The following is a 13348-nucleotide window of genomic DNA, read 5'->3' as shown; positions in this document are numbered from 1 at the left end:
TGAAAATCTAGGGAACTAGACTGAATCAAATGATCATCTGAGGAGTCCACTGTGAGTCTCACTCTCATTAAACACACACACACACACACACACACACACACACACACACACACACACACACACACACACACACACACACACACACACACACACACCAGCTGGGACTAGTGCAGAAAGGGCAAGCACAGAGAAGTCGTGTTATTTCAGTAGGCTGGAGATCAGAGCAGAAGAGAGAAACATTTTAGATCAAGAGAAATCCCTCAATGTGTGTTGTGGTTATGCTGCTAAATAGGGCTTATGATACATCTTTGCAGCCATGTACTGCGCTGGGACCTTGATTAAATGCGTTTAAGGTTTTTTGAAAAAAATCTGTAAGTAACACAGGCTTAAATGAATGTGCTTAAAGGGAACTTAAAGGGACAGCTCACTCCATATTCAAAACCACATATTTGTCCTTTTACCTGTGATGCTATTTATCAATAGGGTTGGGTACCGAAACCCTGTGCCAAAGTGGCTCTGGTTCCTATCTCCTCCTCCAGCTGTACCTACTGTACCGAATCCTGACGCAGATTTTGGTGCGTCATTTCCATGCCAGATTGTGTGCACAGCAAGTGTGCAGCCAAGAAAGAAAGAGAGAGAACACGTGTGTCTGCTGGTGTGTGCCAGTGACAGTTACGGTGAGGATGAGGCTGCAGTGACCAGAGCAGAGAGTTGGGCTTTTTGTCAGTGAACAAATGCTCAATCCAAGCAAAGCTCCCATGTCATTCTTGCCACCAGCTGAGTACAGTGAAGAAGGGTTATCCCTGAAGTTAGCCTCATTTTAGAAACTGACCAGGCTTCCTTAAGATGGACCGTTACGGTGGACGAGCTATTCTCACTGTAGTAATTCTTTACCAGATAACGAATAAGATAATTAATCCCAACTTGTCGTTGGTTTAGTTTTGATTATTTGAATGTTTTACGTGAATTTGTAAGTAGTGTTTTGTATTAATTCATATTTATATATCTAAGCGTACATTTTAAACTGTTAAGAAATAATATATATATATATATATATATATATATATATATATATATATATATATATATATATATATATGTCAAGTTCTTGCCTTTTCAGTAAAAAAAAAAAGGCTGTTCCTTAAAGTCATAGACCGTCATTTTGTGTTTTATTTTGAAAGAAAGTATTGGCTCGGCTGATTAGGCGCCGGTAACATTATAAAAATATGGCTTTTGCACTGGTATTGGATTTTTTTTTAAACTCAGCAGTAATGTCTCTTTTCAAAAATAACAACCCAGTTACTCATTGTAATCCTCAGACCTGTGCGCAGTTTAATGAACTTTTTTTTTCGACTGAACTACATCTGCCAACTGTATCACAGCGCAGGAGGAAGCTGATGAGAAAGGGGATAACAGAAGTTATTACAATTCATCCTGAGTGGGTCATAACTGTTTGAACAACCTTTCATAGCGATCAGTCAATAGTTGTTGAGATATTTCAGTCAGGACCAAAGTGATGGACAGACAAGCACACTGACAGACTGACATTTTCCATCCCTAGAGCCATGCTGCAGGTATTGATCAGTGAAGGCATGAAAGTACACTGAAAACAGGCCAAAAAATGACATTATGGTGTAAGAAAATCAATAAGCTGTCACAACCATAATTAAAGATCACAATCACCATATTTAAAGTTTAAAAAGGCCGCTTGTACAATAACTTGAGAAAGAATAAAAGAAATCAATAGGCTATCAAAAAAGGCAATCAATATCCAAGGTACCAGATAACCAAAGAAACAGTTATAAAGAGGCCTCTGCTACAACATCATGAAAAGCAAACAATGACTCATCTATAGCCAGGCTGAAATGCCTATGTTATCACTCTGGGAGAGGAGTTTGAAAGGGTGAAAAATGTGGGCAGAGTCTATGGACAAGATGCTATTGAGATGCACTATGGGATGTGTAGCAACAATTTTGAGCTTGCTCCTTGTCAGGGACTATAACTTAGGACATCAGCCTTTGCTGCTCTTATGTGGGGAGTTTGTTTTCTTAAATCTGCCTCTTGCACATACCCCAACTGCCCTATGGTTCAAGTGTAATACTACATCAATGTCCCTCTTTAATCTGTAGGGACTGCACATTTTACCTTTTTTGATAATTTTAGCTGTGTTTATACATATGGCATAAATTTTGAGGAGACCGTGTATTTTTGTTTAATCTTGGATTTTCCAGGTAATCTCCTATAATAAGTCTAAAATACACTGTGGAGACAGAACTGTTACATTCATACTGTTAAGTGCAAAATATACACCACTGAAACCCACTCAAACTGCAATTTATGATCCCACAGCCCTCAAAGCATAAAAACATGCATTGTTTTGTTTTGTTTTGTTTTCCTAGGTGTGATTTTTGAATTGGAATTGTAATTTTACTATTTTCCACCTGATTATATCATCTGTTTACCATATTTGGCATATGGAGAAAATACATGCTATTTCCATAAGGTGCACTGTCACAGTCAATGTTGCTGCAAATCGCTGACATATTCCAGGCTGTGATCATCAAGAAAAAAAATCTACTTTGCATGTAGTATATTGAAAATAAGCTTTTTTTCATCTAAAAAACATAGTAGCATCATGACAAAAACCTGGCATTTAAAGGGTTAAAATTCTGAAAATTTATGAATATTTGATATTTCGGATAAGAGCTAATGTTGGTTGTCAATGAAAGTCAATGAAAACAGAAAATCATATAAATGTATAATATTTTTTTGAAAGCCTGATTTTAAAAGCGTATTTTGTGTGCAGAGCGATACAAGTGTGTGTAATATTAAAGCGGACCCTAAGGGCCAAATCAGTAATGTGCAGGATTTAGCGGCAGCTAGTGGTGAGCTTTGCAGATTGCAAAAAGCTGAAACTTCTGGTTAGAATATCTTCAGTATTCAGTGTAAGGGAGATTTTCTCAGGGAGCTGAATTATCCACAGAGGTCTCTTTCTCTCCAGAGCAAGCTGTTCCCATGATTTAAACAATTAAAAACTCAAAATAAAACAGCTACATGTTAAAAAAATAAAAATAAGTGTTTCTCCGATGCTGTTCAGCTCTGCACACACAGCCCACCAGCCTTTTTTCTCTGATAACATAAGATCCAAACATTCAGGAGTTTTGTGTTTGTTTTTTTACTCGGAGTTGAATTATCTGCAGAGATCTCTTCCTCTCTCAAAGAAACAGACCGGGCATTTTAAACCGATATAAACACTGAATAAAGCAGTGTCACGTCAAAAAGTAGTGTTTTCTGATGCTGTTTGGCTCATTACAGAGTTGTTTTGCCGACACAAAAATGCAAAAAAGGGAAAAAGCACTGCATTGATGAGGCCTTGCTCCTTATATAGACACAAATGGCTCATTCTTAAGTTAAAAATACATGAAGATAATTATTTTCAGGTGATCAGGCACTAAGAAAAGATAGTTTGTATATTCTATTCCATTACTGCCAATATGTACCCCAAAACCCTTCACAGTGGACCTCTACATGTTTAAAAAGTTAAAATCCAAACACGTTTTCCAACACAGTGTTGGATTCTGGGTCCTTTCTCTGATTTAAAAAAAAAAAAAGAAATGATATTAAATTCTGGCTATATAGTGAGTTATTGAGGCAACTTTGGGATGACTGCAATGCTTTTTCCTGCTCCTTCTCTCAAAAATCGATGATTCCATTTCTCTTACCTTTTTCTCTTATCTCGTCTCGTCCGCAGCCATGCCAAGTGCCGCCACCGTGGTAATTGTGATGTGTATCGCTGCTCTGGTGGTGGTTGTGGTGCTGGGCATCTATCGCATCCACTTGACCCACCAACAGGAGGTCAAGCTGGCAGAGACGGCGAAGGAGGCGGACATGACCTGGGATGACTCTGCTCTGACGATCACGGTCAACCCAATGGAGGTAGGCCAGCGGAGGACTGGAGTATTGGAGAGGTGTTGAGGGAGGGGAATATGAGGTATTAGGAGATAAATAAAAAGTATGAGTGACTGGATAATGTACAAGATAAAAATAGATATGTAGAATTAATTATGATTTCTTGCTTTTACTTCTAATTTCTGATTATTTAGTTTCTGAAACACTCTGAATTTCTCACCACAGAACCTGGAGGAGCCCCAGGCTGCAGAGGAGGAGGCTAGTGAGGATGAGGAGGAGGAAGACGAAGAAGAAGATGAGGAGGAGGAGGAAGATGAAGAGGAGGAGGATGACATCACCAGTGCTGAGTCAGACGACAGTGAGGAGGAAGTGGACGTCCAGCTACCCAGGATGCATCGTCCGAGCAAGAGGGGCCAAAACTGGGACAAAACAACGATATCGTATTGAGACACACATTCACGCTCACTCACATGCATACACACTCTGCAACATGTCCATTGTGAAACCTCAAATCAGATGGTTGATACAAAGAGACTTTATATGATGTTGATGCTCTAAAAATGAGGTTATATCGCCCCCTACTGGAAGACACCACTGAAATGCACACAGTGCAATGATTTAGCCTTATCAGAAAAACTCCCATTTTATACAGCCGGTAAAAATTAATACGACACTAAAACTGCTCGTCAATCAAAAGACTTTCATCCGTCTTAAAGGTACAGTTTGCCAAATTTACAGCTGTGTTTCTTCGAGTTATCTCTGTCCCATTACAGTCTGCACCACAACTACAATCATTAGGGAAATAGAGTTGTTTGAATTTCATTTTGTCAATGAAACCCTGCACCATACATTGAGTTTGTCACATGTGTTCCACAGTGAGATTTCTGATGTCCCACGAAGATGCAAAACAGTCTTTATTTAAGAAAACTGAGTTGCAAACGTAAAGAAACTGACTATTTTTGTTTTGTATACTTCATGTTATTTATCAGTCTTTATTCTAGCCTACGTGGCAAAGCCAGGTGATTTTACAGAAATAGCATATTTTCAATGGTACTCAAGAAAAAAAAGAAAAAAAAAAGACGATCTGTGTGTAGTCATGGTGAACTAGTTGAGGGGTTTTTGGGAAAGACAGAGGAGTCTCCTTGTAAATTTTTATACGCTCCTTTCTTGTAAATAGTGAGTATAGTAGGTGATCCCCCACCCCACTCCCTAACACACATTTCTTCACCCAGAAACCCTAGTCTCCACCTGTATACAGCACACATGCCACCTCGTCATGTATGTATGCATACCCTGAGCCCTTAGCCTGCAGGAGTCTTCACTGAACTGACCCCTCAGTCCTCTATGTGTTTCTAGCTCAGTGTTCAGATCATTCCAGCTGACTGTGAGTTTGTTAGGATGGATGTGCCAATGCCTTCATAGTGACTGGGTCATTTAAAGGTGCACCAGGCAAGGTGTTGATGGGAATTGGCAGCGATCTTATACATCTAAATCACACGTGACAGAGAAGAGAGTCCCCTCACTGCTCATCTATACTCCACAAGAGTTGCCCAAATTAAATCTTAAGGCCCAGGCACACTGACCCAACATCAAAGCACTATTGGCAACAAAGGCTGTTTGGTGGGGCCAAAAATTTGCACTGAACACACCATAGATATTACAGACAACCGCCAACTACATTATGTATCTGCATTAGAGGAAATAACTATCCATACCAGCAGGCAGCAGTAGTCTGTAAACCGGAGGACAGACAGGGTGGAACAATAACCCAAACAATCCTGAACCACTTATGCTAAAGAGCTCAATGACTGAAAAAAACAAAGAATCTTACCATAGAAAAACTGTTTCAATGTCAGATTTAAGCTGTTTGTTTACTTTCCTCACTTTCGTTCCCCTTGTGCACTGACCTGAACTGCCAATCAGAATTTTAATTCACAAACGCCAATTCAACATGCTAAAAGAAAAAATTCAGATGATAGCTGACTAGAGTGATGCAGAACACACTGTAAACTATTAGGGCAACAGAAGCTCACTGATGGCCCAACATTGGCCGACTGTCTGGCTTGGTGTGTCAGGGCCCTTAGTCTCAGGTGTGGTCACAGCAGTGAGGTCCTAATCAGCTGGTACTCACTGACAAAAAGATGACTATGAATGCAACCCTCTCACTTCTGCTAGTCATTAATGCTGCATTGACAAGTCATGAATAAATACTCAACGGAAAAATACTGGATTTTTGAGGCAATATTGTTATTTAAAATAAAAAATATAGAAATATATAATTTTTGTTGTTTGTTTTATGTAAAATTATATATCATAAATGTATGTTGTTTTTTTAATCAGGGGTCCTGTAAATTTGGTTTTCAAAGAGAATATATAATATAATATAATATAATATAATATAATATAATACAGAATATGTACTCAGTGAAACATATTATAGTCCAGAAATAAACTAGAAATTAGAATAAAATGTTGAAGTTAAAAGTAAGGCTAAAATGTGTAAAAACCTATATTTATTTTTTCTTATTTAATAACTGTTATAAAGTACGTAGAACTATAATGAATTAATATTAAAGCTGCAATAATCAATATTTTTATACTAACAATGGATGACAATGTGTAAAATGTGGAGTCACTCATAGTGATGAACCCACAGAGAATTATCACCAACTCTGCAGTTCCCTTGAGCTCCACAGAGCTTTTCAATGTCTTTTAGCACAGTTTTCATTTTATAAAACCCAACTCTAAAGTTTTGGGGAACACAGAGGAGCATTTAGCAGCTAAGGAGCTGAATCTTTTTTCTTTCTTTTTTTTTTTTTTTTAAATAGAGTTCAAAGGGGAGTTAATATTAGGCTTACACTTATCGGGTAGCCAGAAATACAACTCAAAAACATGCGCTTTAATAGCTACATAGCATTACTTTAATCTCCAGTCTACCAAGCACACTTTGTGTAATTTCCATGATAATAGAGTCTATACTTCACTTAGTATAGACTTACTAATGCAGACGACAGAAAATTAGCCGTTTCATGTGGGAAGAACATACCAGGCAAAGAAAACCTTTCTTGTTACTTGCACAAAGACTACTTGCCGCAATAAACTTTTCCAGTCTCTAACTTTGGGTGAAATGCAGCATTAATGACAGAAATGTAAGTGTAGGGGCAGAGAGGTCTATGCATTTCACAGTGTCACATTTGACGTAATCACAAACCCCTGTCGATGGTTTCCTCACTTTGAAGTGAAAGGGCATTAATCTCTGGCTGTGGCCATCCTGAATCTAGTCTGTTACGTTTGACAGCAAAGACTCCACAAACAACATACAGTTCTGTTGCATGTAATGTGTCGTGGCTGAAGTCTGCCACAGATAAATCAAAGTCACAAACACTGGAAAGTTTCCTCCTCTGACCTAGTGATCCTCTGACAGCTGGGAGAACCTGTTGTATGTGTATACTGTAGCTCTATGTTCATGTAAAGATCCCATATGTTGTTTAAGAGTTTTCCTCATCTACTGTGACACCTGTTCTTGTGACGTCACCTCCCTCCTTGCACCCCTCTTTCCCCTCTTGGAACCTTTGGTGGATTTTGCCTCGGCCCGAGCCCTAATGTTATCCTGACGTTTGTTTTAGAAGAGGAGGACGGTGAAATTAACATGGCAACCTTGTATAATGTGTAAAAGTTTGTTTTTTTTTAGTTTTCCTATTTTTTTCTCTGGACTCTTTGGTCTGTTTTTCTTTGGAATGGTCACTACAGCACTTTCTGTAAATTGGCCAATAAAAACTCGTTTTGGAATCTAGCAGTGGGTCTCGTATTTGTGTCTTGGTGGGAGATCGAGATTTTTTTTCAGTCATTGTTGCCTTATTCGTCTAGCTGCAATTTAATCTTCAGTCCTTTATCTGATTTTGAAAGTTCAGAATCTCGTAATGAAAGTGGAAAAACTGTGATCAATGGGGAATTAATGTGTGCAGCCTAATGTCTGTTATTCTTACTGAAACCACGGTTATATTTTGCACATTAGTGAAGCTGGAAATATCATGTCAATATTATGTCAAAAATGTTGTCCCCTTTAAATTTGAAAACAAAATGCACAAAAAAGAAACATCAATACTGATGTTCTGTTTTATACAGTCTGTTTACAACAGTATTGGATTTTACTCAAAGCCACAGGCAATTTTGAAAATCTCTCTAAAGACGCTAATTTTACTGAATTCAATCATCCTTCCACTCTCAAAACTACTTATCCTCTGTGGGGGGAAGGTGCGGCACTGATCCCCACTGGATTATTTTTATTCTTTTATAAAAGACTCAGTACTTTATGAAAAGACCAAACAAGCATGGTAGAATCAGCAGGCATGTTGTACAAATATGCTTAAAAGTATGCATTTTTTCCCATATATACCAAGCTGCTTCAGTGCTGTGTTGTTTCTAAAGGGGGCATTCAATCATTTGTGATTTTGTCTGCAGTGATATGACTAATCATGAATTTATTCTATAAATATACATGCACACACTATCAGCCGGGGGATGGTTATTATTAATATAAATTGAGGTAAATCCACAGCAGGAGATCCCTCAGGAAAGATGGAGCCCTGTGCTGAGTAAAAGAGCTGGTAAGATTTATAAATGGATATTTTACTGGTTGAGTCTAATAAGCACTGATATATTTATATAGTTTTATAGGCCGCTTCCCAGAGAAGAATCTGAAGTGTAACTTAAAACACATTTGAAATGCCTAAATGTTTAGCTCAGTTGGTTAGAGCACTTGCCTGTATACTGTGAGCTTATCAGTTTGAATCCCACCCATGGCAGGTGATTTTTTTGGGGGGAATTTTGGAAAAGCTGTCCAAATCACAGAGAGAAAATGTACGCCAAAAATAGTCTAAGGGTCAGTTGGATTAGCACTCACAGTGTTTCAGGTTGTGAGTGTAAACTTTATATCCAGGAATTTTAAAGACCAAACTGGAGTTTGACAGAGAACGTTGAACACAGTAGATATGTCAGGAGGTTTGGCTCAGTGGGTTAGATGGCTGGTTGATGTCTCAGAGGTTGTGGGATCAAATCAGTGGGATTAAAGGTTAATAAATTTCAGTATTGGCAATGACATCTGTCAAAAACTCAACTCATATATGAGTCAGGCCAATAATCAACTAAGTTCTTGGCTGTCAAATTTTTATTGGTTATAGATATTCTTATGTATGAATGTACAGCCAAACATTTATGGCATAAATAAACTAACCGCTGATATATCTGTCCGCTTTGCTGATATAAGGGTCATATGGTGTTGGAACACAAAATTCAGTATTGGCAGTGACGTCTACCGAAAACTAGACTGATCAGGCCGATATTCCTTGATTTTGACAGACGCATCTGACGATATTGGTTTTACCTGTTTCAGTACCACCTCACCAGATTTATCCGCCGAAACAATGTATCACTCAACTTTACATCCCTGCATTTGTTCTCAGTATCACAATCAGTGTCTAAACTGTATGAATGTACAGCCAAAAGATATTTATTGCATAAATAAAATAAAATATAGGCTGATATATGTCTGTCCACTTTGCTGATATAACGGTCAGATGGTGTTGAAATGCAAAATTCAGTATCAACAGTGATGTCTCTTGAAAACGAGACTGATATATGAATCAGGCCGATATTCCTTAATTTCGACAGACTTATCTGCTGATACTGGTTTTACCTGTTTTGGGAGCACTTCAACTGATTTATCCGCCAAAATAATATATCACTTAACTTTACGTCCTTAAATTTGTTCTCAGTATCACAATCAGTGTCTAAACTATATAAATGTACAGTCTAATGATATTTTATCGCATAAATAAAATAAAATATTTGCTAATATATCCATCTGCTTTGCTGATATACGGGTCATATAGAGTTGAAACGCAAAATTCAGTATCTGCAGTGACGTCTGTTGAAAACTTGACTGATACATGAATCAGGCCGATATTTCTTGATTTCGACAGACTTATCTGCTGATACTGGTTTTACCTGTTTTGGGAGCACTTCAACTGATTTATCCGCCAAAATAATATATCACTTAACTTTACGTCCTTAAATTTGTTCTCAGTATCACAATCAGTGTCTAAACTATATAAATGTACAGTCTAATGATATTTTATCGCATAAATAAAATAAAATATTTGCTAATATATCCATCTGCTTTGCTGATATACGGGTCATATAGAGTTGAAACGCAAAATTCAGTATCTGCAGTGACGTCTGTTGAAAACTTGACTGATACATGAATCAGGCCGATATTTCTTGATTTCGACAGACGCATCTGCTGATACTGGTTTTACCTGTTTTGGGACCACTTCACCTGATTTATAGGCCAAAATGATATATCACTCAACTTTACGTGCCTTAATGTGTTCTCAGTATCACAATCAGTTTTTTAACAGTATAAATGTACAGCCAAATTATATTTTATTGCATAAATAAAATAAAATATAGGCTGATTTATCTGTCCACTATGCTGATATAAAGGTAATATGGAGTTGAAAAGCAAAATTCAGTATCAATAGTGACTGGAGGTTTAGCTCAGTTGGTTAGGATACTTGCCTCCAAACCATGAGCTCATTGGTTCGAATCCCATGCAGGTCAGGTGATTTTTTTTGGTGAATTTTGGAAAAGCTGTCCAAACCACACAGAGAAAAAGTACGCCGAAAATAGTCTAAGTGTCAGTTGGATTAGCTATAACAGTGTTTCAGGTTGTGAGATTCAACTTTATTCAGTAATTTTAAGACAGAGGAGTGTGTGACAGAGACCATCCGACATAGGCAAAGTGTTAGGAGGTTTGGCTCAGTGGATTAGATGGCTGGTTGGTGTCTCAGAGGTTGTGAGATTGAGTCTTGCTTGGGACAGGTGACTTTTAAAGGTTGTAAAATTCAGTATTGGCAATGACGTCTATCCAAGATTCGACTGATATATGAGTCAAGCTGATAATCAACTAATTCCTTGGCAGTGAAAATTCAGTATTCAGTATATGACAATTCAGGAGACAAGAAGACAATTGTGTCACAAACAAACAAACAAAATATGATGGGGGTAGGGTATTAGGCATGTAGTGGTTGTATTGAGCTCAGTAGTGCTGGCAAACATGAATGAACAATTCTTTTGTAACAATTCTTTAAATTAGTAGTGGGTATGCTTACACTCTCCACTGATAAAAGCTCTTGCCTTCTCTGTTTTAACATAATTTGCTAAAGTAAATGCATGCCATAGAAGTGAAAGCATTTACAGTCTTACAAGCACTTTCACAAAGTTCAACTTCAAACTTTGCCTGACTGACACATGTTCCCATAGTGGCTTGCTGTATGTGCTTACTACTGAAAAAGTTTAGTATGAGAAACCCCCAAATACTTGACCGATACCACCTTTTGTACTCACTGCCCACGACACTTCTGTACATGCTGAACTGCAGCCCGTAAGTTGAATAATACCAGAGAGACCACTTCCTGACTGCACATTAGTTCACGTACCAGATGTACCAGACAGTAGACTAAGGGTTGTTTTGCCTAAAGTAATCAGGATTTTGGTTCCTTTGGAGCATCTTTAACTGTGAAATAGATGAAGTGTTTTGCTATGAGCTTGCAAGACAGCTATTATTAGAATAATTAAGGAAATAAGATGACATTTTATCAAATGTTTTTCAGTAGTACATTATAGTACAACTTAATGCCTTTTCAAATTTCAATAATACTAAATCTATATTATTAGTTGGTGGTTTGCTTTTATAAACACACATTACTTTATCATTTTATGTTCTGCTGTTAATCACCATCATCAGTCCCACTACTTCATGAAATCCTTTTTGCGCTTTAACTTGCACATTACACTTCACAAATTCAACAATACATAAGTGTATAACTTCCTTATTAAAATAACAGTTTTCCTTTTTATTTCCCCCCTGTACTGCTACTTATATATTTTTTTCTACTTCTAAACATTTTAATACCTGTTTAATACAGTTTCTGTGTGTAGTGCAGCGGTTGCCATGTTAAATGCATTTTTATGTATAGCTTACAAGTGACTCTATTCCTTTCTGCACAAACAAACCATTAACTGTCGCCATCTGACACAGATTGCTGGGATTTTGGGTCCATGACTGATAGACTGTCTCCACCTAGTGGATAATATACTATACTGCACAACTACATACTATAATTTTCAAGCCGGTGGCAAATTCTGTCAGTTTTACATAAACAAAATAGGTAAATGACGTCCTCAGCTCACAAATAGGTATATAATAATTTTAATGATGCACAGCAGCAGAAGGAAAAGGACGTGTTTCAGCCCTAGGCTTTCCTCAGCGCTCCTGATACACTTGTGAGTGTTACGTTTGAGCAGTTTTACAGTCACACCTCAGCTCCTTGCATCCCGCTCTGTGCTTTTCACACTTTTTGGGAGAACACTCTGCAGTATTAACAATCTAATTTATGATTTCAGCCTTGAGCCAACTAGGTATTAGCAGGATTTTTGAGATCCTCGTGTTACTTTAACTTACTAAAAAATCTGTTTAAAAAAGATGGCCCAAGAGGCTTACTGCTTGCATAAACTGGCGGAAACAAATCAACTCAATATACAAGAATTAATATATTCACTTTTTTTTCCCGGTGTCGAGTGGAGCAGGGGAAGCCCCAGGCAGTCACCTTCACTCTTGACTCACAAACAAAAATAGATTCCGCAAAAGCCTTCAACTACTCTAGTGTGTATACTGCAGCATTACTATAAATATCCACCCACTGAATTATCATTCCCATTCCATATTCATTTTACCTTATTTGCAGCCTGAAGAGAGATGGACATGTGGTTCCTCTTTATTTTCATTGTTGCTTGGATGATGGTAGTCACCGTCAAAGGTTATGACATCCCGTCAATCACAGATGCATCCAGCAAGTGGAAGTTGATGCAGCAGAATATAAATAATAAAGTCCAACATGCCTGAAACAGAAATAGAATACATTTATTCTCTTAAAAATTATTCATTATGTTTCTTTACACTCGAAAGCAGTGAGAAAGATGATTAAGCCTTAACTGTAACCTTGAGAACCAACTGAGGTAGGGACAGTTTGATTACACACCCACAGGCAGAAAGCCAAAGCTCATGGTGATTTCTTTGGAAAAAGTGAGCATGAGAAGTGAGCATGGATGTGCAAAGACAGTGAAGCAGAGATAGAAGCAGAGCTGCTTTCCCACAACAAAATACAACCAGTCATGTGATATTTGAAAGTAACAGCAGATGGTCACACAGTGGTGGCTGGTGTGTAAAGGATTTGAAAAGTTCGACCACTGAGCCCGTGCACACCGGAGAGTCCGAAGCCAAAGCAGCAAACCGTGGCCTTTAAGCCTGCCAGTGCCCTGAAGCATGATACCAATGCTGAGCAGAGGACTGCTGCATTGGTTTAGAACATTTCACTGG

At 37.9% G+C, this 13348-nt stretch overlaps 1 protein-coding gene across 1 annotated transcript in view; it reads left to right on the top strand.

The window, feature by feature from the left end:
* Window positions 1–7702, top strand: part of LOC121943375 (calsyntenin-2-like) — a 303089-nt gene extending 295387 nt beyond the window's left edge. The window contains exons 16-17 of the mRNA XM_088078593.1: window positions 3752–3936; window positions 4135–7702. Coding sequence (XP_087934719.1) covers window positions 3752–3936; window positions 4135–4356 — 407 coding nt within the window. The 3' untranslated portion in view covers window positions 4357–7702. The remainder of the gene's footprint in view (window positions 1–3751; window positions 3937–4134) is intronic.
* Window positions 7703–13348: the final 5646 nt, after the last annotated feature.

The sequence above is a fragment of the Plectropomus leopardus genome, chromosome 6 (assembly GCF_026936395.1).
Source record: "Plectropomus leopardus strain MGB_pleo_1.0 chromosome 6, ASM2693639v1, whole genome shotgun sequence".
NCBI classification, from domain to species: domain Eukaryota; kingdom Metazoa; phylum Chordata; class Actinopteri; order Perciformes; family Serranidae; genus Plectropomus; species Plectropomus leopardus.
The sequence above is the reverse complement of the archived record's forward strand: the minus strand, read 5'-3'. Positions and strand labels throughout refer to the sequence as shown.